The sequence below is a fragment of the Accipiter gentilis genome, chromosome 2 (genome assembly GCF_929443795.1).
Source record: "Accipiter gentilis chromosome 2, bAccGen1.1, whole genome shotgun sequence".
Classification (NCBI taxonomy): domain Eukaryota; kingdom Metazoa; phylum Chordata; class Aves; order Accipitriformes; family Accipitridae; genus Astur; species Astur gentilis.
The window spans coordinates 9,033,501-9,061,074 of NC_064881.1; the positions used below are offsets into that span (position 1 = coordinate 9,033,501).

Below are 27,574 nucleotides of genomic sequence, written 5' to 3' on the forward strand. Positions count from 1 at the left end.
GCAGATGTGTAGAAGGGGTCCAGTTTCATTGTTGATACTACTGGTGGGACACGTAGCATGTACAACTGACTGGAGCAAGAAGTTGGAGACGTCCAAGCAAAGCTCGCCCAGCTTTTACTGTGGTGTGCAGTACCTTTTGAGTTCCCTGCTGCTGGAAACAATGTCACTGTGAAGATACATGTAAGTACAAATGCATGCACAAGAGTGTCTAACTCGGCATTTGTGAGTTGGGAAATATGAGACATAAAGTTGCCTGTGTAGCTTTACTGGTGGGCTTTGTTAACGGCTTTGAGATGAACTCTCTAATCTTTTCCCTTATTTTCTGTCCATTATACTCATTGCCAGCCATCTTTGTACTGATAAAAATTGTGGACACCACAGAGAAGTCAAAAGGGCCCACTAATGTTTAAAGTTGACTCTGATCTTCTGAGAACTTACCATTTCTTAATATTAAAAATACTCAAGTGTTTTGTATACTTGTTGACTTCAGCTAGTACTGAATGCTCAGCATTTCTGCAAATTATCCCTGAGGTCTCAGGTTGCACATCCAGAGGATGAAAGTTTTATAAGCTGGTGAGCGCTAGTGATTAGTGCATTATATGTATCAGCATCACCCCAGTATCCTAAAGGCTGGACTTGAATCTAATTTTCCAAGGCAGAATACAAGCATAATTTTATTTCTTCTTTCTATATCATTCCCTCTGTTTTGCACACCATGGCCTTCCTTTAAAATGTAACATTTGTCTGATGCAGGATGTTGTTTTCATGTAATGAAATGGGTGCTTTGGAAAGAAAATTACCTTGTGTGTGGGAAAATAAATAATAATAAGTTTATAAAGGAAGACTGCCCATTAATGCCTTTCTTTACAACACTATAATTATTTTTCTTTTTTTTTTTTTTTTTTTTTTTACTTCTTTTTTTTTCTTTACTGGAACTGGCTCACAGTGCAGATCTCTGCCATTTGAGCTCCTAGTACAGCTTACCACAACAGAAGTTTGTTCCTCTTTGGGGTGTATGTGAGCTCCATGCCTTTACAGGGAGGGAGACAAGGCATATACGTTCCCTGTGGATTTCTCAGATATTTATAGACGGAGGCGGCATGTTGAGCCTACAGGGTCCAGGGCTGTACTCTCATTGTCTAGTGAATCCCAAACTTCCTTACCTTTTTTCCCTGCAGTATTTCACCCCTGTGACTGCACTGCTTCAAGGGTGTGAAGTGGTATGTCTGCCTGGTGTTAGGCTGGTTGGCACCAGTTCAGCAGCTTGCTGGCGTGGCGCAGTGGTCCCCACGCGATGTTATAGGATTGAGGGTTTTGTCAAGACCAGAGGTCAAGATGGACAGGTCTAATCCCAAATCCTAGAGGTGAAAATAACCCTAAAATAAACCCTCAGCTCTATAAATTCAGCCCCCTAAACCCAGCTTTGACAAGAAACGATGTTTATGGAGGTTTTGTGTTTCTGTGTTTTTTCCTGTTACCCGAATTTTGACTCTTCTACCTGTTGCAGGCGCAGTTTCATTACGGCTGGTGCGGGAGCAGGCATAGCTTCGGTATTTCGTGCCCCCATTGGCGGGCTCTTGTTCACGTTAGAAGAAGTGTCTTCGTTCTGGGACATCAGGCTGGCCTGGCAAACCTTCTTCTGCTGCTTGATGGCTACCTTCACCACGGATTTACTGTCCTCTTCTCTCTGTGCGTTTGTTTACAGAGGTCACTTTGGATTTTTTGAAGCAGAGAAAAGAATTATATTTTGGGTACGTACTGTGTGGGGGTGGGAGGAAATAGATACAGGGTTTTAGGCTTGCCTCTTTCAGCATTGTTGCTGGGGGCGTAGTGGGGAAGGGGGACGGAGAAGGGGAAAGGATGGTATACGTACAATTACCAGATCAGTGGATATGGAAGCATTCACACTTTTTATCTGGTAATCACTTAGATACAACACAGAGTATTGTATCTAAATTAAAGCAAACAAATAGACAAAGCATCTACTGTTTGCTTATTAGCTGATCATATAAGTTACCTTAATAACTTTCTGTATTGGTGCTGGATAGGAGAGGGATAGTTCGAAGTAAAGGAGAAAGCAGAGAAGCTCTTAAATAAGGTGTCCTCTCCTTCTGTAGTTGGCTTGAGCTCTCTATTGTTGCTGCAGGCATTGCTGTACTGTGCCCCTGTTCCTTAGTGCTTAGAGATTAAACATTTGAAAACATAAAATCACTGTTTGTTCCTCATTGCACAACAGAGGTGACCTTCAGCCTCAGCTGCCTTTATTTTATTCCTTCCAACACAACACAATCTTTGAATTTTACCATGTGTCCACCTAAAAATAGTTGCTTTTATTATGATGTCTTTTGCTCATTTTTATTGCAAGATGATTCCATAGTGATGTGCAAGTACCGTGATCTTCACTTCTTGCCTCAATGTCCTTCTTTGTATTTGACCTGGAGATCAATTACAGAGCTAGAAATAAAACCCTAGTCTTCTGAATCCCATTCCACTTTTTGCTACTAAGTAAATTTTTCCTAAGGTAATTCCCTGATCAATTTCATTGATCTCTGAATTTCTTCTGGCCTGTGTCTCTCTAGCAATGCATAAACCAGACATTATGGGATTTTCCACATGTAGGCATACCTTGGTTGGGAAAATGGGCAACATTTTTTTTGTGTGCACGCTGACTGATATAATGATTTTGCATATGGTGTGCAAAAGTATTTTGGGTATATTTGCTTTACCACAAGTTTAGCTGGGGCAAGTGGAGAAGATGTTGGTTTTCAACCCAAATCCTTTTTGTGGACCAGCTCATAGTGCAGTCCCCAAAACAGTTGCAGTGACACATCCAAGAAGATAAAAATTTGTGGCAGAAAGGTGAGACTACATGAATAGGGAAGAGGTCAGGCCTTCTGAAGCTAGATTCGTTGCTGAAGCCAAAGTATTGTGTAATGAACAGCTGCATGCACAATGGAGAGTAGACTCACTTCAGTTGCTATTTTACAATAAGCATTGCTCTTTTAACACTCCTTTCAGGATGTTTTCTGAAAAGAGCAGTGGATTCTGTCTCCTTCTGTCTTCAATTAGTGTCATTAGAGGGAAAAGGTAGCTAAAATTTTTATCAACATGATTTCTGGCAGTGTTCAATAGTTTTTGGCTCCCAGTGTGGTACAGATAACAGGAAACATTTTCATTTCACTGAACACGGGGCTCAGGGGAAATTTTGCTTCTTTCATGTTTTGTGGCATTAACCAACACAGTTTACAGTGGATAAACTCTGAGTTTAGAGCTTGTGGCTTATGTTTCTCAAGAAAACTATTTGTTTTCTTTAGTTCATTCTACCTAGCATAATGTTAACAAGGAGCACAATTTATTGTACTCCAGAGCATGAGATTTTCAGGAAGCTCTACTTTATTTTTACATAGACCACTGGATTATTTGTAAACGTGAAACTTGCTCTGTAGGTAACAGATTTTTCTTGACGATTGGCCAGAGCTTGTGGTTGATACTACAACAAAAAGAAACAATGCACTGTGCCACCTTTAATTCCCAGCGAGTGGAACACACGCTTGGTTTTACCTTTATTGCCACACACATGCAGTGTAATGTGCATCTATTACTTTAAAACAAACATCTCAGTGTATCTTTCCCTCAGGTAAAATGGAGGTAGGGAGAGAAAACAATAAAACCATGTATGTCCATTTTTAGTTTTAATCAAAGATTGGAACTAAGTAGAATATAATACAAGATATTTGGATCCTGCAGTAAATAAAACTTATTTTCTACTTCACATTAAGCTACTTGTCTCTGAATTCTGGGATTCTCCCTCATCCAGACCTGGTTTCCTAGTCTGCATCACCTTATGGACCAATTCTTCAAGCTTGGCTATATTTTGACCCTGGCATTTCTCATCTCAGGAAATATCACCAGTGCTTAGTACAGCCACCTGGTGGATTTGTTAAAGTCTAGGCTTGTTGTAGCAGGAACAAGAATAAGATTAAAAGTCGAGAAGAAGAGGAGGAGGAAGAAAAAAGAGTTTGAACAGTAGGAGGGCCTGTGCACTTGCTCAAGCAATTTAAGGAAGGCTGATAGTTTCTCCTGTCAGCTACCCCCAAGATTATACTAGTTTAGGTTTCTGCAGGCAGCCCTTGACATGTGCCCTTACTGCTTCTTGCCAGCTAGCTTTTTGAGCATTTCCTGATCTCTTACTCTGTCCAGATCCTAATCTTGACAAAAAACTGTGTAGCTCTAAGCCTAGGCTAAGGAAATAGTATCTTCACAGCTTTGAATAGATTGCCACTGGTCTGTTGACCCCTTTTTGTTGGCTGGAGGATAAAATTAAAACATGATATTGCTCTCATCCTTGCTGCCTGTTGAGGAATCAAGCAGAAAATTCAATTATTATTCCAGCTGCCAGATTATATTCTGTGTTTGTGATTTGTTGTTCTGTAATTTGTTCCAGATCAGCATCAATTTTCAGTTTTGCTTAAATAAATTTACTTATAAATGATCTCAATGCACATGGATGCAGGTTGACACAATAAATCAACTTTCCCAGATTATGTTGTAGATATAGACACAGTGAGAAAAGCTCTGGTTCAGCAGAATCTTTTGAAGTGTTCATTAAGGCCAATATGTCATTTTATTTGGACGTAACCTGAAGTGCTGAGTGCTTGTGGTAACTGCAGTGCATCACAGAGATTTCCGCTATGTGTGCCAACACCAGTGTCTACCTGCTGGTTCCACTCCTGTGAGGTGTGCAAGAAGAGTACACCATCTCTTATGAGATCAGCTTTAAATTAATTAGCTGAGCTCGCTAAACCACAAGGAAAGATTTATTTCCTGTACGGGAATTACTTTGTAGTATCAGGTTTTGTAAGAGAGGGTGCAATATTTCATGTCACTGGCAGGATGCTCAGAACATATTTTCTCCTTTCTTCGACTCAGGTTAAGAACTTGCTGGACGTGAACGTCTTGGCCTTTGTTCCGACCATCCTCCTTGGAATGCTTGGAGGTCTTCTGGGAGCTCTCTTTGTTTCCCTAAATATAAAGATTAATAAATTACGTATGCAGTTCTTTAATTCAATTCCAAAATTATCCCTTAGAAAAACAAGCAAGCTGTTGGAAACTGTGCTTATCCTTGTAAGTAAATAATATGGTTCTCTTGATTATATAACATTTACAGTGGCTTATGAGGGCAGGTCATAAACTGGCTGGATGGAAAAGTGAATCTGACCTGCTGGTACTCAATAATGTCCAACAGAGTATACAGCAAACATACGGATTTCCAAAGTACATATAGGTATTTAATGTTGGTGGGTGTATAAGAATGGAGAAGAGATGTTTTGGTTTGGGTTTTTGTTTTGGTTTTTAATGCTTGAAGTATTTTACCTGTATAGTTGCTCTCCCACTGCTGCTCTACTCCGATGATACTACATCAACTTAGTGACATGTTGCAGTTACATTGGTGTGCTTTCGCATTTGTTCACAACCTGTGGAGGGCTGTCCCAAGTAGATTTCATCCATTTTTCTCCATTTTTCCTTGCTAGTGATTAATCCTCTCATTACCCCACACAGCTTGCTCATGTAGCAGAACCAGGTGGACATCCTCCTCCACGCCTCTGCACCTGGGCGCTTTTTCAGCTGTTACATTGGAAAAAACAGTTAGGAGACTGTTATCATAACCATATGCATTTTTGCCTCAAGACGACAAAGGTGATCTTTGCCCGTTGTGAGAAGAATAGATGCATGAAGAATAAATGTTGTAGAGGGTTTAAAAGTTATGGATAGGTACAGAAAACTTTGTGGAGCTAACTGTGTATCTGGAGTCAGTAATCCCTAGTTGTTACTGATGGAGGTCAGCCTGGAGCCTCAGATGTCCTGATAAGGTGGGGTTTTACCTCTAGGCTTTGGAGTTTCCATTTGGCATTGTATGGCTTTGGGGAGGGTCATGCCATTGGAGTGAAAAGGGTAGAGACAATAGGTTTCCATGTTTTGAACACTTTCATAATTTTCAATTTTTTGTTTTGGTTATAACTTAAGTATGTTGTTAAATGTGGAGGAAGGAAACCTTCAGAGCTTTTGTACTGTACTTTTAGTGAATTGTGCAAATTTGGGCTTCCCTTCAAGTTTGTCTAGTGAATGCCTGCTTGTCATAATTTTTCTTTTTTTCCACCATTTTTGAGGAAGTCTTCCTGAGTAGTCCTCAGACCTTTTTAGAGTCTTGAGATGAACTTTCTTTAGGGAGATCGGTGCACACCAAAGCCCCTTTCTTCTGCCCCTTCTTAGGCAGACTTGCCAGTATGTTTTATGTATGCTCTCTGTCTATATATTTATATATACACTATTGTATACTTTCTCTTCCTTCCCTCCTGGAGAGAGGATCGCTCAGTTGTAGACCCATGGGTCACATAGATGCTCTTCCCCTGTCAGCCCAGACATGCGTTCGGCAGCCTCTACTCCCAGCCAGCAAAAAGACATAAGCTTCAGGGGAAAGCAATCAGCTTGGCTTTCATCAGTGACCTGGATGATACTGGGAGGAAAACAATTAGTATTTTAAATACAAGAGGGGAAGCTTTTGGAGCGGAAAGTGCCCCATCGGTTGAGGCACACGGTCGAGTCTCTGCAGGCTCTCCACAGATTGGTACAGAGACGTGCACGTTTCCCATAGGTTGCGCTATTTTTCCTCTCCATAGGGTCGAAAAGAGTGCCTTTCATTTAGTCCTTTGGAAGCCGTGCCTGCTATGACAGTCCAGCTCCTTCTCTCCTCTGCCTGCTCCTGCTCGTTGCTCGGAGCAGCATCCTCCTTGTTGGGTTCTCTGTTGGCACGTCGGAGGTGAAACCTGACCTCCGGCGGGAGGAGGAGGAGGAGGAGGAAGAGGAGGAGGAGGAGGAGGAGGAGGAGAAGGAGGAAGAGGAGGAGGAGGAGGGATCCCCGTGGACGGACTGCGCTGGAGCAGGCTTATGCCATCGATGACAAGTGGATTCCAGCTCCTCTTAGCGGCAGAATGTCGGCTTTTCAGTTTGCAGCCGTGTTTGTTCAGCACCTCTCTGAGGGGGAGACACTTTGAGGAAGCTCACTTGAAGCTTTTTCCTTCCACGTTTGAAGGAATGGGTGAGGTAGGTAGGGAAAATGGGTGTTCTCAGCTCTAGGGACAGTCTTTCCACTGCCCAGCCTTCCTTCGTTGTGCTGTAAGTTTGCTCCAGGTCTTGCAAAGGATTCGGGACTTTGTGCTGTTGAGGACTGCGATGAGACATCCTAACAAAAAACCAGTCTTCAAACCAGCGCAATGAGGAGTAGAGTCCCACGGGTGACTCCCATTAGTCCTGTGTAAACTCCACGGTTTCCAAAGGACCTCTGTTTGTGAGAGGTCAGGTTTGTAACGATTATTATTTTAACAATTTGGGGCCGGAGCTCTGGGTTTGACAGCTGCTTCCCCTACCATTGGAAAAGGTTTGGCTTTCTCATAGTACGTTACAAAAACCTTGCATAAACTACTCAAACACATAAAACCCACACAGTTCCTTGTCACTTTTCAGAAAAAAAGACAAACCAAGCCACAACATAAGCCAGCAAGACCCAGCATGTTGGAAGATACTGTAGGATTAAACTTAAGATCAGCTAGCAAAGATTTAGTGTCAGATGTAAAGAAAATGTCTCCTAGGAGTTATTTTACGTTGTTTAGGAATGGTGTCTTACTGACTCCAAAAGTTCATGGAGCAGTTAGCACCTTGCCAGATCATACCTGAAACTGGGAGAGAGCAGCATGTGTTTTGTAGGGCTGTAGTGCTTACAAGAGCTTTTCTGTTTATGTATTTTTGTCTTCATCCTGTAATTTAAAAAAAAAAAAAAACAACCTGTTTTTTTCATTAGCTTTGTAGCATGAACTCTTATTCAGACTGTTTTTCCTTTTTATTAGCTCTAGAAGATCCTGCTTAGGTCACAGTCCTTATTTTATTACAACTTGGCAAAAAAAACCAGCAGGAAAGAAACTGTTTGATCTGAGAGAGAACCATACAATTCTTTCTTTTTTTTTTTTATAAACTCACATAATCAGGCAACTGAAAGAAACTGTGTCACAGTGACTTTAACCAAAAATAATCTTGTATAAACCAGTCTGCATTTAAACTTGGAAAGAACCCATCATGGTATCTTCCACACCCACAACATAACCCGGAGTACCATTCCTTTGACTGGAATTGAATATCTAATCTTCAGGCCATAGATTAAGCAAAGCCGTCTTCCTAAGTGACCTTCTGCCCCTTGGCCTGCGTTTGCTTCTCCTCAATTCATCACCTTTCTCTCTGTGAGGAAATCACAATGTAGATAATGTTTTGCCAAGAATCTGGCAGAGCTATCTTTCTATTTTTTTAATCACGTTGACTAATGCTTCTGTTCCAAAAGCTCAGTGTTTCCATGGGCAGGGTGGACAATTTAAGGATATATGCATACATACTTATATATTAAGCTGTCAAAACTTTAAAAGGTTACTTGAGAGGATTATATTTTTTTTCTACCTAGCTGTGAAGATAGGCTACTGCTTTAAATATGTAGCCACTGGCTCCAAGCTAGATGTCCTTCTAGCTCCCTTTGGACTTTGGCAAAAACTTGACCTGGGTTTGAACTGTCCTAGAGTTAAGTTTTCAGAAACAAAACCTGACCTAAGCTTTGTGAAGACTGAACTACTCCCAGTTTCATCTATTTCTTGTAGATGCTCTCAGCCCATAAGCTTATAATCTTTGAGATACAGGGAAACAAAGGCTTGAGATATGATTGTCTGACAAATTGTCACAACTGCACACAGCTGAATCTCAGCTTGAGGGTTTCTATAAATGTGCTACCTGAGCTGTTTTATAACAGTCCACAGAATGCATGAAACCTTGTGCTTGGAAAATATGTTATTATTATGGTTGTGTGTTACAGGTTTTTTTGCCAGATGTCCGCTGAAATATTTTCTAATTTTTTTTTTTTTTTTTTTTTTTTTTTGGTGGGGGAGGGGTGTATCTTCATTTATTTAGAAATGTAAATTGAACTCAACTAAGGTAAAAACCCATTAGTTTTGAATGAAATACAACTTGTTATATGTTATATTGAACTGTGTTATGTTGAAAAATATGCATAACTGAAATACAGTCATCTCATGTAAAAACTTCCTTTGCTTTTGATGAATGCAAAGCAGCCAGTGAAAACACCTTCTGATGTGCTCTATTTCAAACATTTTTGGTTTTATTCATGTTTACTTCAAAATGGGTATATGGAAAACTAGTAGAAGGACCTGATAAATTCTCTTTATCCATTTGGGTTGCAATGTCTTTGTCTCGACTTTATAGTATGTAATCTGCTTTAGGCATTATAGCTGTCTAGTATTGCTAGGATGTCTAGGAACTTCTTTCTGTTGATTAACTGAGTATTAGTCCTTTCATAACATCCTCCTTATAAGAGAAGGGAAGCAATAAGTTTGCGAGTTAGAAACGAGTCCTTAGTTGTTCGTAATGACTAGGGACTTCAAATTTGCATAAATCAGGAAGTAATTTAAATTGAAGCAGTGGGTTGTTTTCGACACTCAGCCTAATTTTAAGTACCAGCCTAAAAACTAGGTCCTTAATGAAAGACATGTAGATCCTGAGTCCTTGCTGTTCACAGGTTGCAGTCTCGGGTCAGCAGCCTGCAAGGAGCTCTGGCTGGCCGCGTCTCCGCTGCCTGCCATGGCGCGTGGTGGGGAGCCTGGGCACGCATAGGGCATCCCGCGTGCTGCAAGTCTTTCTGGAGGTAGCAGTGGTCTCTGGTGGCTACAGAGTTGGAGGCAATTACCTAGCTGCAACAGCTGAGACCCTGAAGTTAGATGAGATGAATGTGGGCCTTACTCATTGCTTATGAGCAAATGCTGATCTTCTGGGATATGTAGGCAAGACAAAAGGACTATTTCCTTGTGGTAACTGCTGGCACTAGTGACTTTGGACACTTTTTTTTCTGTTTTTGTCTGTTTCTACATCTCATGATAGTCTGTTTACTTATTTTAATGCCTGCAGGTATGTACAACAACTGTTACGGTATATTTACCGTATTTCTTTCCTTGCACGCCAGTCATGAGTGTGAGAAACTACCAGCTGAGAAACAACTCAGAAACGTAAGTGGGGAGAGTCGCCAGGAGCATCTCTGTGTAAATACATTAACCATTTCTCCCAGTTAGTTGTTACAAGGATTTGGGAGGGAAAGATTCAAAGGTGCATTAGAGCTGAATGTTTAAAAGGAATTCATGTAGAGACAAGAATCACACTTAATCTTTTAATCACTGAAATTTAATCACACTTAAACTTTTCTAGTGAGAGGCATTTGCCATGATGCCAAATTAAAGAGAAAAAAAAAAAGGAGAAAGAAAGAAACAAAAGGGAGTTAAAAAATGAAAAGAGCCTGAAACATGGCTGTATGTATCATGCAAGCAGTTTTTCAATTTAGAATCCTAGTTTTGTTTTAAAAGGTGCATAGGCCTTATAGATAGGTATATAAGACTATAAGCGACAGGCTGTGCTTTAACTGGAAAGCTGGAGCTGCAAACTGATTAAAAACCTTTGTTATTCTCAGCTTCAGTCAGCTACTATTGGCTGAGGGACACGATCTGATCAGTCGTCTGTATAAGAACACCACTAGGTAATACATCAGAGGCGCATGCCACTACAGCACAAACTGTAGTCCAGGGACTTAAAATGACAAATATTTTATTAATAAACAGGCAGGGAATATGTGGCTGAATGGCTAGGGATTTTATGGGTGATACAGTTGAGGTCCTTGAATCTGATACAGGTTTTGCAGTCAAAGTATCTTTCTTGAGAAATACCTATAAGGAATCCAGAGGAAATAGAAAAAGAATTGCTCAGATTGAGGTTAAATGATAGCTTGATTTCACGGTCACTGCAAATGGTCACTACCAACTTGTAGTTTTACAAATTAAGAAATTTGTAAAATTTATTGATTCCTCCTTCCAAGTGGGAAGCATCATATATATTGCATAATATGAACTGTAAATACTGAATAACTTGTCATTGGTGAGTGGACTCTGAACAGCTTATTGAAGTATATAGAAAGCAGACATACTTTTCCATTCTTGCCACTAATTCTAGACTGTCATTTGACTTGCAATACTGGGTTCAGTAGTGTTTGCTATAATATGCATTTACATATTCTTTACAAAAGCAAACTTTGTCACTTACTTAGTACCAGGACTTGGTGACCGCAGCTATTTGAATTGCTACAGGAAAAGCCTTTTTTCTCACCCTAACATCCTTTTTTATTTTAAGGACTAAATGCTTGCAAAATCTTATTTTTCAAAACAAAACTATTTTTGCTCTAAAGGCAAACCATCCGAAACCACGATAATTTCATGGCTTTTTTTGTCTGTCTCTGAATCAAAAATAGTCAGGCTGATCTAAACTAGAGCCTAAATGGTCGTAGTGCCAATTTTTTATTTGGTGTGGCTACAAGTTATAAGGAGTACATCCTGTTGAAAATGGATAGATCTGAAGGGTTTTAAGCACCAAATTGTCCTGGGCTTTGCAAGGCCATGCATATGCTGAAGGTAGTCGTGATTATGATTGCAGTCTTGAGACTTTAGCTAGGATCATTTAGATGTGGCTCATCTCAGCGTAATCTGAGATTCTTATTCAGTGCTCCAGGGACAGGTAAATATCACTAACCTTTGGAGATCCAACAGGTTAGTAATAGTCACCCTTGCTACTTTAAGATATCCAATAAGAACTATATAACAAAGAAATTGTAAGATGCTTAATTTTGTCTTTGTAGGTATCCAGCTCGGTGCAGTGTATGTTTTTTCTTCTAAATCATGACAGTGCAAGAGCTGCAGCTCCAGATGGGGCTGTATGTGGCTATGCCAGTATGACAGCGCTTTCTCCTAGCGTAGTTTATCCTCATGAATTTACACAGAACAGTACTTTCAGTAGTGTTTTGTAGTGCTTCCAGCAGGCCTTGGTATTCCTAGGAGAAGGAGGAATAGGAGGTCGTGGGGAAGCAGGAGGAGGAGGTAAAGAAGTGATGAGCTTCTTCCATTAGCAGGTTTTGGTACAGCACACATATTCCTGCAGCATGCAGTGTGGCAGTGCAGTCTTCCCATTGGCACCAGGGAGAAATGTGTCTCTATTAAATATAATGATTTCAAATGGAAAGAGTTAGTGGTACAAAAACCTGTGTGTAAAAAAGTCCTACATCTCCATTCTCTGTGATTTGTTCTTTTTGCTCAACCATGTATTTTAATTGTAGAAAAACTTTCTTCTGTTGTTTTTGTCTGTTATTTTGGCATTGCTGCAAGCTTCAAATTGCCTCTCAGATGTGCTGTTATTTATATGTATGCACTCCTTTACTGGTAGTATAGCCTTTTGTATATAACTTGAGGCTTTGCTGTAAGTGGGTTACACAATCATATGATTTCTAAAGCAGGATGGAGTAAATAAGTTTTTTGTTCTTTATTGACCAGTATGAATTTGGAATATATTCTTGTTTGAGTGGTTGGATTAATGTAAAAAGCAAATACAAGATTGGTAAGTATCTTGTGTTCCTTTGGTTGCCAATCTGGGGTCTGGAAGAAATTTTCTTGCACTAGGTGTTGGCTGCATTTTAAGTTTTTCTTGTAGTTCTGACCGGGGATCAGGTGGGTCAAATACCACAGATCTCATGTTCTTTGTTCCCGAAACAAGTTCATATTGTTACCGTTTAGGTTGTGGTGATGTCCAAAACATGCTGGGTGCCTTCCAAGCTGGAAGAAGGAAGTTGTACCTGCTTGGAGAGTGCAATTGCTCCAGATGACAGAGATTGAGAAAATGTCCAGGAATAGTAGTGCTGTACAGAAAGGCTGGTCATGGTCACCACGATAACCGGCAGTCTCAGTTGCAAGATGTTGAAATAACTGGTGCCAGTATTTACCGAAGGAGAGCTTTAAGAATGTGTTGGACAAACATCTTTTAGGTGTGGTTTGGGAATAGGCTGTGCTGCTGTGGAAGAGGAAACCTCTAAGCCCTTCCAGCTCTCCATGGCGCTCTCCTGTGCAAAGCTTTCTAACTGCAAATGCATCTGTCAGCTTGGGATGCTGTGCTTACCCACTGAAGTGTTTGTCAGGGGTGATAAATTTTTGGTCTGCTAATCCTCTTTTATAGAGTTACAATGATATGTGTGGACAAGGAGATCAAGGCAAGGCTGGGCATTTTAATCAGATCTTTTTTTCTCCTGTTTTCTGGTTTTAGGCAGTGTAGTGTGATTCCTGGTTTTGGAAATTTGGGGTTTCAGCAGCAGGAGGTTTATGCAGAGGTATATAAGTATTAATAAACCAGATTTATTAGTTTAGTAAAATAATTAATAAACTGATCTAGTAAACTAGATTTATGCGTTAATAAAACAACTTAATTGAGAGATGTAAGGGAAAGTAGGCTTTTTGTGTAAAATTTCTATGTAATAGACACATTCTGTACAGGGACTAAGGTAAGTTATATTAATCCATTTAATAATTTTTGTTTGTTTGTTTTTAATATCTAAGCATAAATCAGTTCAAGAGGGAAATTTCAGAATATAGCTGTTCATCAAGCACATGGATTGGTCCAGATGGAGTCAGATATTCTAATCAAACCTTCAATCAAGGTAAGGGGAGCCAAGTGATTGATACGTGGGAACAAATGGAATTTATGTAACTTGACGTGATATCCAAGTATATTTACTCATAATGTAGATTTTCTTCAAAGTAATGTAGCGCTCCCTTTTGAAGGATGTATCAGAACTAAATTCCAAATTTGAGCCAAATATGCTGGGAAGTTCCTGAGTTATTACCTCTGAAAGGAATGGGGAAAGAGTCCTGCTGAAGTAGTACAGTTGCCTTTCTTTGGCTTAAATGGCTGCAGTTTCTTCTTGTTTATACCGAGATTAACATCACACAGACCAGACTGGAAAAAACAAATGTTCCTTGTTTTCCTGAAAGTGCCCCACATGCTGAAGCTGTCATGTAAACTCCAATTAACTGATCTCTGTACTTTGCTGATTTTTTATCAGGTTTAGGCAAATAAGAACTACTACAAACTGTATTTTTGTAAAGGATCCCTTTAATGTTTTGTATCTCTCTGCATCTATTCCTCTGTGTTGCAGCTGCTGCTCTTCTAGTTGAAAATGGGAAGCAAGGGATCACATATCTTTTTAAACGTGGGACTCATGAAGAGTTTGGATACACATCCCTCTGCACTGCTTTGGCATTTTATTTCATCCTCAGCTGTTGGACGGCAGGTTCTGCTGTTGCCAGTGGCCTAGTTATTCCTATGCTGTAAGCTTTACCCACGTTGGTTTGAGCTTCCTGTACAAAAGGCCTGTGTTGAGTAGCAACAATCTGAATTGTAAGCTGAAAGCTTGGCATTAGCAAAGCTAGAATTGCTTGGAGGAGGTTATATAGGTGGAACAGCATGGTTTGCCTGGAAAGAGATGCTAAAATTGTGGAAAAGAATGAAGAAAAATCATCTGAGAATAGCTGTGGAAGGCCCATAGCCAAACCCGTGTACTTTCCAAGTATAGATCATTTGAATCCTTTGGGGACCCAGAGAGAGTCTCGGCTGCTGGCTCCATCTCTGTAACTGTAGAAAGACGGGTTCAGATCCAGACTTTTCATCTGTTTCTTATGCACATAATAGCCTGAATCTTAATCTTGGACATCAACACCCTAGACTTTGGAGAAAACTGCAGTTAGGTCTTTTGTTGTACTTTTTAGAAAGCTGTGGTAGACTAGAGCAAAGTTCTTACAGTAATGTTGAGAGGTTTAATGTTCAGCAAGCAAGGAGTCATGGCTGGAGAGTGGGTATCCAGCCCAATGCAATTCAAATACCGAAAAAACGAAAAAGAAATAGTTGTGTGTACAACTTTCTGCCTTTGCCATACCCCTGAGTATTCACCTCCTACCCTCCCCAAACTGTTGTCTAAACAGATTTTTAATATGCAGTATTTTCTGAAACATGGCATACTCAGCTGAATAGATAGAGATAGTCAAGTCTGTCAGCCAGCACCTGTGTTTCTGACCCGATAACCTAATTTTTGTAACCATTCTAGAACTACTAGAACTGCATCCATCAATAAAATGAATCAATTGCATGAATAAATGGGAAAAAGTTGGGTAATGGTGCACGATGATGCTCCCCAAATCAGATAATATATATCATATATATGACTGTTGTATAGATAATAATTATTCACCATTTCTGGAAGGGGAATGTCTGTGTGAATCCAGTTCATTGGCTGATCTTTGAATCTGTATATTTAATTCCTTGCATATGGAATTAAATGCTGTGTATCACACCAGCAATTATATGCCCAACTGTGCTAAATTTTGTTTTTGCTCTTCAGTGTAGCTTATAGTTGGTTTGAGGACTCCTGAGTTCTCTTCACAGCTTCATTCCTGGTTAGCTGTGGGCAGGTCATTAATACCTATTACTCCATTTTGCCCATTTGTTATATGGCTGTAATATTTTACTTGCCAGGTTTATGGGGCAGAGATAGACTTAATTTTAAGAAAATATATAAGGATGGAGCTCTAGAAGTGCAGGCTTTTTATCTGAAATATCCCAGTGTGTGTATCTGTGACCTATACTTTTGACTATATTCCTCTAAAGTTCATTCTCACTTGGCTTTGAAGGACATTAAGACATGCCGACAGTCCTTTTTCTTCAAAGTATGGTAAATCTGGCAGTTTCGTGCTAGTGATTGGCACTAAGTAAATGCTCATACTAAGGAAGGATGCTAGAGCTTTTCTTGAGAAAGGAGTTGCTACAGAAATTGACAAAATTAATCTGGGATCAGCAGAATATTAGAAGCATTTCTAGAAAACACTGTCATTGTCAAGAGGACTGCTCTTTTTCTTCTTGCATACAGGTACACAGGAGCTTTGTATGGCAGGATAATTGGTTTGATTCTCGTTTCCATTTTTGGTGTTCAAACTAATGAGTATGGAGCATGGATTGATCCAGGTCTCTTTGCTGCCATTGGAGCTGCCTCCTTTTTCAGTGGTGTGTCAAGGCTAACCATCTCCCTCACTGTGATAATGGTAAGTATGTTAAGTTTTCAGGTATTTGTGTGGCCAAGATCGAGTTGAGCTTTTGCTGCTGCAGCTAAATGAACCACAGGTGGTGTCCCATGCACATTGAACCACAGAGAAATAAATTATTGGCCTGGCTATTTCTAGCTTGCCTGAAGAGGGGGTTTTTTGTTGTTTTGTTGTTGTTGTTGTTGTTGTTTGTTTGTTTTTTTTTTTCCTGGGACCTTTTATTCGTGAAGTGTAAGTTTGGAAATAACACTTTGACTGAGAAATCTGACTATCTGTTTTCCTATTTTTTAAGTTTTTGGAGGTTACAGAAATGATAGTGGCATCGGTGCTTTACAGACAAGAAAACAGAATATATATCTTTTGCTTCTTCTGGATTACAAAAAAATAGTAGATCACACTGCTTGGCTTGTGAATTGACTTCTGTGAGGGCTGAGGGCCTTTTGCAATGCACCTTTTTATGTTGGGGCTGAATATGGCCTTCTGGATGGAGTAAGTGAAGGTTTGCGGTAGTACAGTCAAGTGATGCAATGGGAAGCCTCCCAGGTCTCTCTGGTAAATTTATGCCTTATAGATTTCAAAAGTTTGAAATTCACTTGGAACACATTTTGTATTTCTGTTTGCTGCTCCCCTCCTTTTATAACAGAACATTTTGAGTCTGAACTACAATACTTTCCAGGCAAACCTCTGAAAGCTAAAGGATTTGCAAATGATACTCTTATAATTAGATAATATTCTTTGCTTTTCCTGGTTGCAACACCTGGGGAATGGTGAGTTGCAAGGCACAGCTGAAATCCAGCTTAGTCAATAGAGAAGTGATGTTGAGGTCACAAGGGGGAAGCTTTCACCCTTCCACGGCAGGACATTCAAGTCCTATGAGTGTTACTGTGTGTGGATATTTCACCCATGACTAAACGCCGTCTTGGCTGCCTGGCTGGCTTTGCCCAAAAGGATCTCATTAAAATCTTTGCAGATGTCGGAATTCACCCGGAGTGACCAAGCCAGGATTTTCCCTCCTAGTACACTGTTGCGCAGTGTCTGATAAAGCAGCTGTTTATCAGCACTCACTCCGAATTAGGTTCATTTTAGTGATAGGTTGTGTAAATTGTGTAGGAAGCATTTTTTTGATGTTTTAGCTTGAAAGGTATTGTATGTGCGTAAAATCTTCTCTCTTGTGAAACAATAATTAGGTTGATTATGGAAAAACTCCTCCTTCAGTGTCCTCTTGGTACTTTAGCACTTACTTATCCATTAAGTACAAATGCACTCTGATATTTTTGCTTCTATTACTGCCATTATGCATCTTTTGGAAGTTACTGTATGATTCGTTGGCCAGCTACTAAGTCTGTAAGACTTGAAGGGGGGAAAGTTGGTGCCTGAACACTAGGTGTAAGTTTTCTGAAAGCCCCAATTACCACTAAATGTATGTCTTTTCCAAAATAGACCTGAACTTTCTTGCAATGGCTCAATACATTTTAAATACCATTGCATTAAATATAATTTGTAAACCATTACTTTATGGTCTTGTTGCAGATAAAGTCCTTAGTGGCAAAAGCAGTTGATTGACATCTTTCTTAGCTTTGTGCTCATGAGGCTGTGCTTCATCGCAGGGAAGTGAGAGGTGATTATGTGCCAGAACACTTGCTGGTCTTGGATGACAAAACTGCATTTCATTCGGCTCCAGTAGAGAGAAAAAGCCTACATTTTATTTGCTTCAATTTCTCCCTGCCTTCCCCATTACCTGCACTTGTTCTTTTTTTTTTTTTTTCCCCCAAGTGCCTCTGTGAGCATGCATCTACGGCATATGCAAAACAATAGCTGGAAGCTGTTAAGAGAACTGTAGGAAACACAGTTGAAAAGGCACTAGAAAAATGAGGATTGCATTGCAATGTGTTCTGAATTCCCCTAGGTGTCATGTTATAACTCTTCTGCGCCTCTTTCTGCAGAGACAGATTGTGTTTCAATTCATGTTCATCCAAGATAAATAGCTCCATTGCTTGAGGAAATATTAATTTTTGAGGAGAAAAAAGGTCTTGGACATGACAATGCAAAAACATAATTAAAAGGTTGTGCCCTCAAACCATAAAATGCACATATTTTTCCTATATTGTCTGATGGGTTCAAAAAGAATTGAGAATGTTTGCTTTGGCTTTTCACACAGCCTTCCATTTGGAAACAGTTATGAATGTGGGACTTACAGTGAACAGGTTTGTAAGATGCTTTTCTTTTTTTTTTTTCTCATGGCAGACCCCACAGGCATCTCCCTACCTCTTCTTTCTTGGCTGCCTCTTCCTACCCCCCATGCTGACACTTGACCCTCATCCTCGGCTCTTTGTGGCAAACGGTAGAAGTGGTGACATTTTCCTTGGCAAGTACAAGGACCAGCCTTATGACTTGCCTTCCCACAGCCTTCTGTCTCCCACGTCTTTTTAAAATGTCATGTGTCCTGAGCTTGCTGGCCTCAGGGTGCTCTAGATTTGGGAAGAGGAATAACATCTTCCTACAGTGTGTTTTGTCTATGGGTTATTATGTATTTTTATTGTTCCTTTTGTATTTTTACTTCTCAATAACACTGCCTCGCAAGGGTTAAAGAGGAAAGGTGGCACTGGGCTAGCCTAGGATTAGTGTTCTTGTCCAGTACTGGTGATGCCCCTGTGTGCAAGCTGAGAGAAGCTTGATTTGCACCAATTTGGATCCTTTGTCCTCTGAGTTTTCTGTCTTTCTATTACACATGACAGAAAGTAGTCCTGACACCCCTTCCTTGCCTCTTTCTGTTCAAACAGAATTAAAGCAGTATATTAGTTTATTGGCCTATTTTTTTTCTCCAAGAAATCTCTTCTGATGGATATGGGGAATGCAATTAATTCTGAAAAGGTTAAGACTCAAACCCCTCCTCTGAGTGTGAAACACTGAAATGTCAGGCTTTTGGCAGATGTACACTAAAGGAGAAAAATAGAGTATTCCTTAGGATTTGGAAGGGGAAATGCAATGTTGTTATGTAAACCAAAGGGAAATCTCAGTAGGGGCTTAAATAGCCTAAGGTTTGTCCTTGAGTCTCTTGCTAATGGCGGGTGTGGCTGCTGTGAATGAGTTGCTTGTGCCTATGGGCATGATGTTGGTACTGAAATAAAATGACCATCTGATGGGGTTCAGAGCATTATGAAAAGTTGCTTGTTGATGTCTGTCTGAGTCTGCAATACAGCAGAAATAACAAGCCGTATTCATAAGACAGTACTGAAGACTCAGAGATGAGGTTCGTTTGTGCTTTCTGCTCTCTGATGCCTACATCAAGACAGGCACGCTGGCAGAGCACTGTATATAATAAACTACACTGCTGTAAGTGACCACTGTCCTGTAGTTAGGAAATTTGGTATATGTGTTATACACATTCCATTAAGAAATGAAAATGAACATTTATTTTTTGCATAATTTGGATGCCTCAGTTGTAGTGTATACTTCTGACATGCTTCACAGCAGTGTTACAGGTCATCTTGAATAAGTGCAATAAAATAGCTGTATCGGCAGGTAGCAGCGATTAAACCCTAACCTCTCCTCTCTCTTTCTTCAGTACTTCTAATTTAGGCAAAATGTGCTTACCTCAAATTATAGGCGGGATGTATTGTTGCAAATGCTGTGGCTACCCTTCTCCCTTCCTCTGAGAGAGCCACTCTCAAGAAGGTTAAGTCCTTCATGAGAAATTTAAGTAGAGCATCAGCTCTGGGCACTTATCGTAGATATGACAGACACATCTTGTTTTACAGATGTGATGTGAGAATACAGCACAGACAACCACCCAATCCAACTAACTAGAAGGAAGTTATAGGAAGAGCAGAATGGTGATATAAGATGTTAGAAGAATAAGCACCAGACTTCTAAGATACATGTAAAATCTGCCTGGTATCCAGTGCAACTTTTTCACAAGAGCGCTGTGTTGCTCAGTGGTTGTAGGTTGCAAGATGCTGCATTTTGAACCATTTGCAGTAATGATGATGCAACCAGGAAGGATGGTTTTGAAAATGCTAAACCAAATATAAATTCTAAGTCTTTCCTTGTTGAGTGGAGGTGTCAGATAACATCGCATGACTGGTGCTTGAAGACCAAAGAGTGAAAACAATCCCGGCTGCTCACAGCATTGCTTGTCTGTGTTGCTTCTAAAGAGACCATCAGAGGGCCAGGAATTCTCATTGATTTATATCAAATCTCTCTTGAGTGAGGCCTGATCTAATGGATGACAGCTCTATTCTACAGGCAAAGATGGATAAACTGTACATGAACTGGGCAACAAAATTGTGATATGTATCGTGCTTGGATTAAATGTAATTGTTAACGGGTGTAAATTCTGGGATTTATTCTTGTCTAATGGTATGCCAGAAAAAGTCTGTATAGCTGTGCCTTTCAGCATGCTGGGAGTAGTTGGACTGTGTTATTTTCCACTTCAGCTTCCTCCTCTGTGGTGCTGGAGAGCCATGGACTGGATTGCCAGCAGCCGTGTTTGGGTCTTGGTTGGTATCTGGTTATGCCTTGTAGCATTTCTGTGAATTTCCCCTGCTCACCTCTGCAAATTATTAATACTGTGCTCTTTTGAGTGATTTTTGTGGGCATGTAATTAACTTACATGCTGCTTTTCTCCCCCCCCCCCCCTTTTTTTTTTTTTTTTGGCAAGATCTTAAAAAGTTTAGAGGCAGATAGACTGTTTCTTAGTAGAAATGCTGGGTTGCCTGGTGAACTGCTTTTCCTGTGATGTTTTGCATGTCTGTCAGAACATGAACAACTTTTCCTGAGTTTTCAGTTCCCGCCTTCCTGCTGCCCTCAGTTACCTATTGCTGTTTCACTTGGCTGCTGGCAGGGCACGGTCTCCCTGAAAAGGGAGGGAGGATGGCTCTGGCGGTGCCTGTGCTCCTCGTCACGCGAAGCAGTGTCCGTTTGCCTTGGGCAGCACCCACCTCCATTTGGGTGGGGGCTGTTTCTGCCTCCTGGACCTCCTGCTTTTCCTCTTTCCTTCCGCTCCTTGAGCGGGAAAGCAAGGACGGAAGCAGCTCACGGTACGAAATGTCTCGTATGGCCGTTCTCCGGGGTTTGTGCCCCTCTGGTTTATGAGTGCCTTCAACTGTTGTGTGGGCAACGAGGAGAGCCTGCAAAGGGAGCTGGCTGTTACTCAAGGAGGTGGTCCTGTAGAGCTGGCAGGACTTAGAGGTGCAAAGGGTCTTCAGTGCAAACTGGCCCTTGTGCGAGACTTGTTCATGTACTTGCGGTCTTCTTGGGTTTTGCTCTAGTAGGAGAAGGGAACAATAACAATACCCTTGAAACAGCCGTCTTTAAAACGCCAGCTACAGCCCAGATGCATTTCTGTAATGCATAGTTTCCATCTAGTTTGTCTTACTTTTTTTTGGTAAATTGTTAAATGCACAAAATGAATGCTGCCATATTCCAGTGTACTGGTGCCCTTATGTTCTTCTCGAAAGGAGAAGCAGCTGACCCCGAAGCGACAGGGCTCAAGAGCTGTGGCACTGTCCTGCTCTGGGCTTCAGAAAATGGAGGCTATTGGTTTCGGTCCATGACAGCTCTTCAGGGCACTTCTTACAGCATGAGTAACTACAGGAAGCCGGATATTTTGCAAGATGTCAACTTGAATGATTTAATCGGTCCTTCTGGTCTTAAAAGCAACCAGTCTTGTTTTCGGCACATAAAATGTGGTATAACATCTGACTAGTTGAAGAGAAGGGAGTTCCCCTCCAAGTTTGTAATGCCATCCAAAGTGCAATCCTTTCCTTGATAAGGATCATAGTTTGCTGAGGTGTGAGGAGAAAACGTCTCTGAGTGCTGAGTACCCTTTTGGCGTACCAGCAAGCAGGAGAACAAGCTGATTTGAAATACATGAATTTCTTGTTCACATGAAAAATATTATGGTCGAATGAGATCAATATGAACTTATGGTCAAATACAGTAAGATGTTCTTCAGTGCCTAGCTTTGTGGTGGGAGTGACTATAAACATGGAAGTCTGCAATAGCTTGTTTTTTCAGCACCACCCTGGTTAGAATGATTTCAAAAAATTCCCTCCTACTTTATTTTTGAATGAAAATGAGGCCTTCAGATTCGTTTTTAAAAAAAACCTTGGACATTTCATCAAAAAGCTGAACATATGAAAAACAGAAATAAAGAAAAAATATTTAAAATGTCTTGCTATAAGCTTTGTCGTTTCATGCTAACATTTTTCTGTAAAAAATGAAAATTTCCCATGAAACACCAAAGAGACTTTCTTTGTACGTTCAAGGAAGGAGGGGGCAATACATGGTGCATGGTGGGAGACGTAGTTTAATCTGAGAGGCCAAGCTGAATCCAACTTTAAAAATCTCAAGAGACACTAAAATAGCATTCCAAATGAAAGCTGTTTGGGTTTTAACTGAAAAAGTACTGCTCTATAGGGATGATAAACAATTTGTCAAGTCACTGGAACATTCCATAAAAAATGTATGCTTGTAGGGAAAAATGAAAGAAAACCCTTTTTCTTTCTGGATGGTAGCCTTGTGAACCTGGCCCAAGAAAGTCAGAACAAGTCCCCTCTGATTCATTCATTCATCATCTGTAAAGAAGAACTGCAACTATGAGGCAGTTGGTTAGTCTGTAGGTAATTCACAAATTAGAAGAGAATCCAGCTTTATCTCTAATATAGCTGTTTCAGCTTTGGCACCAGGATGTTATCAGTAAAATAAACAGACATGACTGAATTGTACATGGATTCAATTGGCACTGAACTTTTAGAAAGTTCAGTTGTGCATCTGAAATACTGAAATTGAGACTGCATCTCTGTTTTAAATACACACATTGGAAATGAAGTTGTAATGTGAGAAGATAACATTTTTATATAGTCATTTTTCTGGCTCTAGCTTTCAGTAGCTTTAAAGGTATTTTATAAATAAAGCCATCTCGTGTATTACAACATACAATTGTACATTTGGGACATGTAATACAAACCTTAATGAAAGTTCATGAGAATTTAATGTGCAGAAGTTATTTTTAATTTGCAGTATCTTATCTGTTTTTAATTTTTTTCAAATTACAAAATGCAATTGGGCTGTTTTATGTACTAATTCTTTGCCAAATTTAATTTGTTTCCAAATTAAAGATATTTTTCAGTTACATTGTCACGAAAAGCATCTGAAACCATTAAGTTTTGTTATATTTTTAACTTTAAAGCCTTCAGAATGTTGCCAATAGCGTTTTTTCCAAATTTTGAGAAAATGATTTATCTCTGGGACAAAAGCTACCACAATAAGCCTATCTCTTTTTTTCCAGCCTGAGGCGTTTATTATCATCTTGAATTAAAAACCCCATGTAGCCGGGTTCTCTGATGAATGGGGGCTTGGGGCCAGAAATCCCCGTTTGATTATTGGACCCAGCTGAAACAGGAGCAAGTGGTTGCACAACCCAGCAGCTGCTGGGCTGAACACCGTCTGTCGGTGGGAAGGAGGCTCCAACTGCAGGTCCTGAGAGAGGCACATCCCAAAGGAGGAGTATGGCCTCCTTTCTGCTCAAGATGGGTAGAACAACATGTTCTGTTGTTGCGGTCTCAATGTTTTCCTTGGTGTTTTGGAAGAGGAATAAGACGGGGTCCAGGACACACATGGTGGTGCACTCTGGTGAAAGGTGTGCTGCTGTCGTGAGCAAGACTGAATGGAGGCAGGCACGGAGGGGAAGCCATGAAAAAGCATGTGGAAAAGTAGAAGCACTGCAGAAAAGAGGAGCATAAATGGTAGCCAGCGGGACCTGTCCTAGCGCCGGCTCTCCTCTCATTTTGACATATGAAAGAGCGATGACAGAAAAACTCTTGAGTGCCTGATGGCTGTGTCTCAGGCAAGCTTGCAGAGCCAGACCTGAGCTGCTCTCTTGCATCTCTCAAAAAACCAGAACAACGCCCCAAACTGGCAGTGGCCACCCAGGTTGTTGTCCACTGGTGAGTTATGCAGCAGCAGGTGACTTCTGCAGTTGCTGGTGCGACTTGTGAAACAGCAGCGCCTGGCTTTAGAAAGGATGGAGTTGCACAGCTGTGGAGATAGCTGGAGTGGGGTTGTCTGGTGCTTTAGATCATACAGCATGAAGACTGACCTCAGGTTACTCTGGTTATACTGCTCCCATCTCACACTCTTCCTCAGCCTGAGCCTTGTTCAAAGAAAAGAGAATTTATTTGGAAGGCCTGAGGCATACTTTTCCCTTTCTCCTCCTTGTTTAGCAGAGTGTATGCAATACTTGGGAGGGAACAGACAAAGACAAGGGAAAGAACTGACTGTAAAAAATGAATACATCCTCATGGTGCACTTTGGCAGCACAGACCTTGGGACACCTCTGATCGTGCCTTTCTCTGACTTGGTCAAGATGGAAAGGCGTGAAATTTTGGACATTGGGCTCCTGGGGCGAACACAGCCCAGTGCTCTGGAGACAAAACGATACGGAGCACACAGTTGCCTGTTGGGAGAGCCACTCCTGTGTGAGAGAGTATGAGAGGCTCGTGACAGGTCATGTCAGCATCTGTCGTGCTACATCGGTGTAGATGACAGAAGATTTTGACCCTTGCTTTAGAATGAGTACACATGTACGTGCTCTGGATCAGGGAGCATTTTTTGCGCTGCTGTTTAATAAGGCATGTACTGTGGGGTCCTTACTAGAAAAGGCAGGAAGGTGTATGTGCCCACTCAACGGTCAGGTTCAAGTTCTTGTCTCCTTAGATGCTTAAAAATAGTTCAGTATGGTTACTGCAGCAGGGTTACTCAATACTGAATTTAGCTTTGGTCAGGACTCTGCACAGCCACAGTCTTCATTTTAACTCCCCAGGAGAGAATGCCACATGGTTGATTTTCCACCTGATTTTGGTGGGGAAAGGAAAATCTTTTGCAGAAGCTGGGACAAATGTGTAGTATTCAAGATTTTTCACATAATGTTTCCTTCAAAGCAGGCAGAGGAAGTGCTTAATTATTTGGAAACTCATTTGGCAGGTTCTTCCCAGTGCTAGGCTGTTTAATGCATCAGCCCATCACACTTAAAATACTTTAGGGCTCACTTACCGTTTTTGATTACACCTGAGATGGTTCACAGAAGTTGTTTTGACAGGACCTAATTTTCTGTTACTAAGCTGCCTGGTTTTTTTTCTAATGAAGAGTTTAAACCCTAGTCAAAACAATTTTTCAAAATCTCCAAGCCTACAGTTATTCTTAACAGGGTAAGCATTCGCTCTGCTTACACTGCCTGTCAGGAGGAGCCCGGTGTATTTGAATGGTATGTTTACTGTTATTTCAGAACATGATCGCAAGTGATATCACCTTTTTACAAAGAAGGGGAGATGCAGAGTAGTGTTGTACCAATCCTAGTCTTATTGAAGTTAATCCCAAAATAATGGGAGTAACAATGCATAATCAGCAAACTGTTAGATACATTAAATCCTACTATTTTCTATTGAATTTGGTCCAACTAGGGGAAGAGCACCGTGTGTTTTTTGGCAGTAGCTTGTCTGGAAAATGAAATAAGTGAAACTGTACTCTCATGGAGAAGGGGACAGGGAACGGTTTCAGGACCTCAGATTTCGTAATGCACTTCTTTAAGAAACTGGAGGCTCAGTGAATGAATACCTGTGCTCATTTTGAAAGCAACAAGCTTTTGTAAGTTTTCTGTTCTGATATTTAATGTCTAATCTCTTACTGAAGTTAGAGCTGAAATGAAGTTTGCAGCCTGTGCCACAGAGCGCTTATCAAATAGCCTCGGCAAATCCACTGTCCAGTCTGCAGCTGTTGTAGTAGCAGGGCTATTTCTTCTCCAGCCTTTTCTAGACCTTAGGAGCTGGGGCCATAAGAATCGTGGCATTCTGGAGATGTTGGTTTTAGCATCGCTTTAATACGACAGAGATTCATTGCAGTTGTCTATCTTATTTAAAAAAATGCTCGTGAATCATAATTTAAAGAATTTTGCAATGCTGTGGGTTAAAAAAGTATAAGGTTGTTTAGCTGGGTTATTATACAGTACAGTGCTTGTTTTGAAAAGATTTAATACGTGAGCCTGCTGAATGTTTAGGCATATTCAGCAATGCACATACACAATGCTGCTATTTTTATGAATAGAAGGTTCACTTGACACAACATGCACCAGTATTACCTTCCCGAGACACAGATTTGGGCGGCTTTGAAACCTCCTTTCAGGGTTTGGTGTCTGTTAGGTGCGTAAGATAAAGAGCCAGATTACAAAAAAAAAATTCACTGATAGATATCTTTCCAGGGGATCTTGGCAAAAGTTGCTGCTATCACCTATACTGTTTCCAGTATCACTTGCATCCATTGCCACAACCTGTCAAAACAGGTGTATTTATAGGCCTTGAGGGACTGAAACAAGAAATCAAACATTTGCATAGCATCTTGCATCCAAGTTCCCAAGGACTGAGTCTCAAAGGATTTTGATATGTTTCCAGGGATTACTTAGCTGTGCTGGGTATTTCTACATTCTCTTTAGCAATCTCCTGCTGCTGTACTAGGTCTTGGAATTAGAAAAAATTGTTCTCTCTTTTAACAAGGAAATCATCAACAAAATGCTGGTTGGCTTCAGAAAAACTCACCCAAATATTTAAATTCACATAAGAGAAAACTGGGATGAGATCTCACTGAACATTACAAATTAAGGTAAATTAAGAAGCAGTGCACGAGCGTGATTAATTAGAACTACTTTGCTTAAAGAGAAAAAGTATGTGCCCTCTGCTAAGATATTTTTTTGTGCTCTGTCTTGGCAGTAATTAAGCTCTAGGGTGCTAGAGGCTGCCTACTCCTTGTAATGGCCTGGAATAGTTAATGGGGTTGAGCTCTGGAAGAGGAAGAATCCCACTAATTGTGCAATCCTCCTGGCACTGGGGTTTGGCAGGACGTCCTCACAGTGAACCTACGCGGGGTGTGCCGCCCTTTGTAGAGTGTGATGCACAGCTTCGTGTGCCTGAGGCTGCAAAAAATAATCATTTTCAGCAGTGTGAGGGAACTTGAATGCATAACTTTTTAGGGCTAGCATGACAATCGTGTCTTTTTAGGAGATTTATGTTTACTGTATTACAGCATCCCACTTTTCCAAAAAATTCCAGCAGTGATGGTGATGAGTGATAAGGAGATACAGTAAAGTGAATTAAGTTAATGGATGTAGTCCTAGGACTTTAAAGGATTTCTTTAAAGGTGAAGTGCACAGAAAAGGAATATTTTCCACTTAGTTTTTAAGGCAGAGATTAATGGAAGTTCAGGGAGGGAGTATTCAGCTGGATCAATAAATGAAGAAGGTTCCTCTTTTGTCATAATCCCAGATGATCATAGCGGACCATGATAATGGCATGTCAATTCATAGTTTGTCAAGACATTATTAAGTGGGAAGTAAAGTGACTCAAATGTTCGATGCCCAGGTAGCTAAAGGCCAGCAGATCATAATCCAGAGATTAAAGAAATTGAAATGCGGATCTCCAGTGTTTATGAAATGGCTGTGACAATACAAATAACTTCATCCTGGGAGACGT

General features: G+C 40.6%; 1 protein-coding gene across 1 annotated transcript in view; it reads left to right on the forward strand.

Annotated features, from left to right (window-relative positions):
- LOC126048203 (chloride channel protein C-like) overlaps window positions 1-27,574 on the forward strand; it is an 81,856-nt gene that overhangs the window by 12,436 nt on the left and 41,846 nt on the right. The window contains exons 6-11 of the mRNA XM_049822865.1: window positions 1,508-1,751; window positions 4,930-5,124; window positions 10,012-10,109; window positions 13,521-13,621; window positions 14,120-14,291; window positions 15,884-16,055. Coding sequence (XP_049678822.1) covers window positions 1,508-1,751; window positions 4,930-5,124; window positions 10,012-10,109; window positions 13,521-13,621; window positions 14,120-14,291; window positions 15,884-16,055 — 982 coding nt within the window. The remainder of the gene's footprint in view (window positions 1-1,507; window positions 1,752-4,929; window positions 5,125-10,011; window positions 10,110-13,520; window positions 13,622-14,119; window positions 14,292-15,883; window positions 16,056-27,574) is intronic.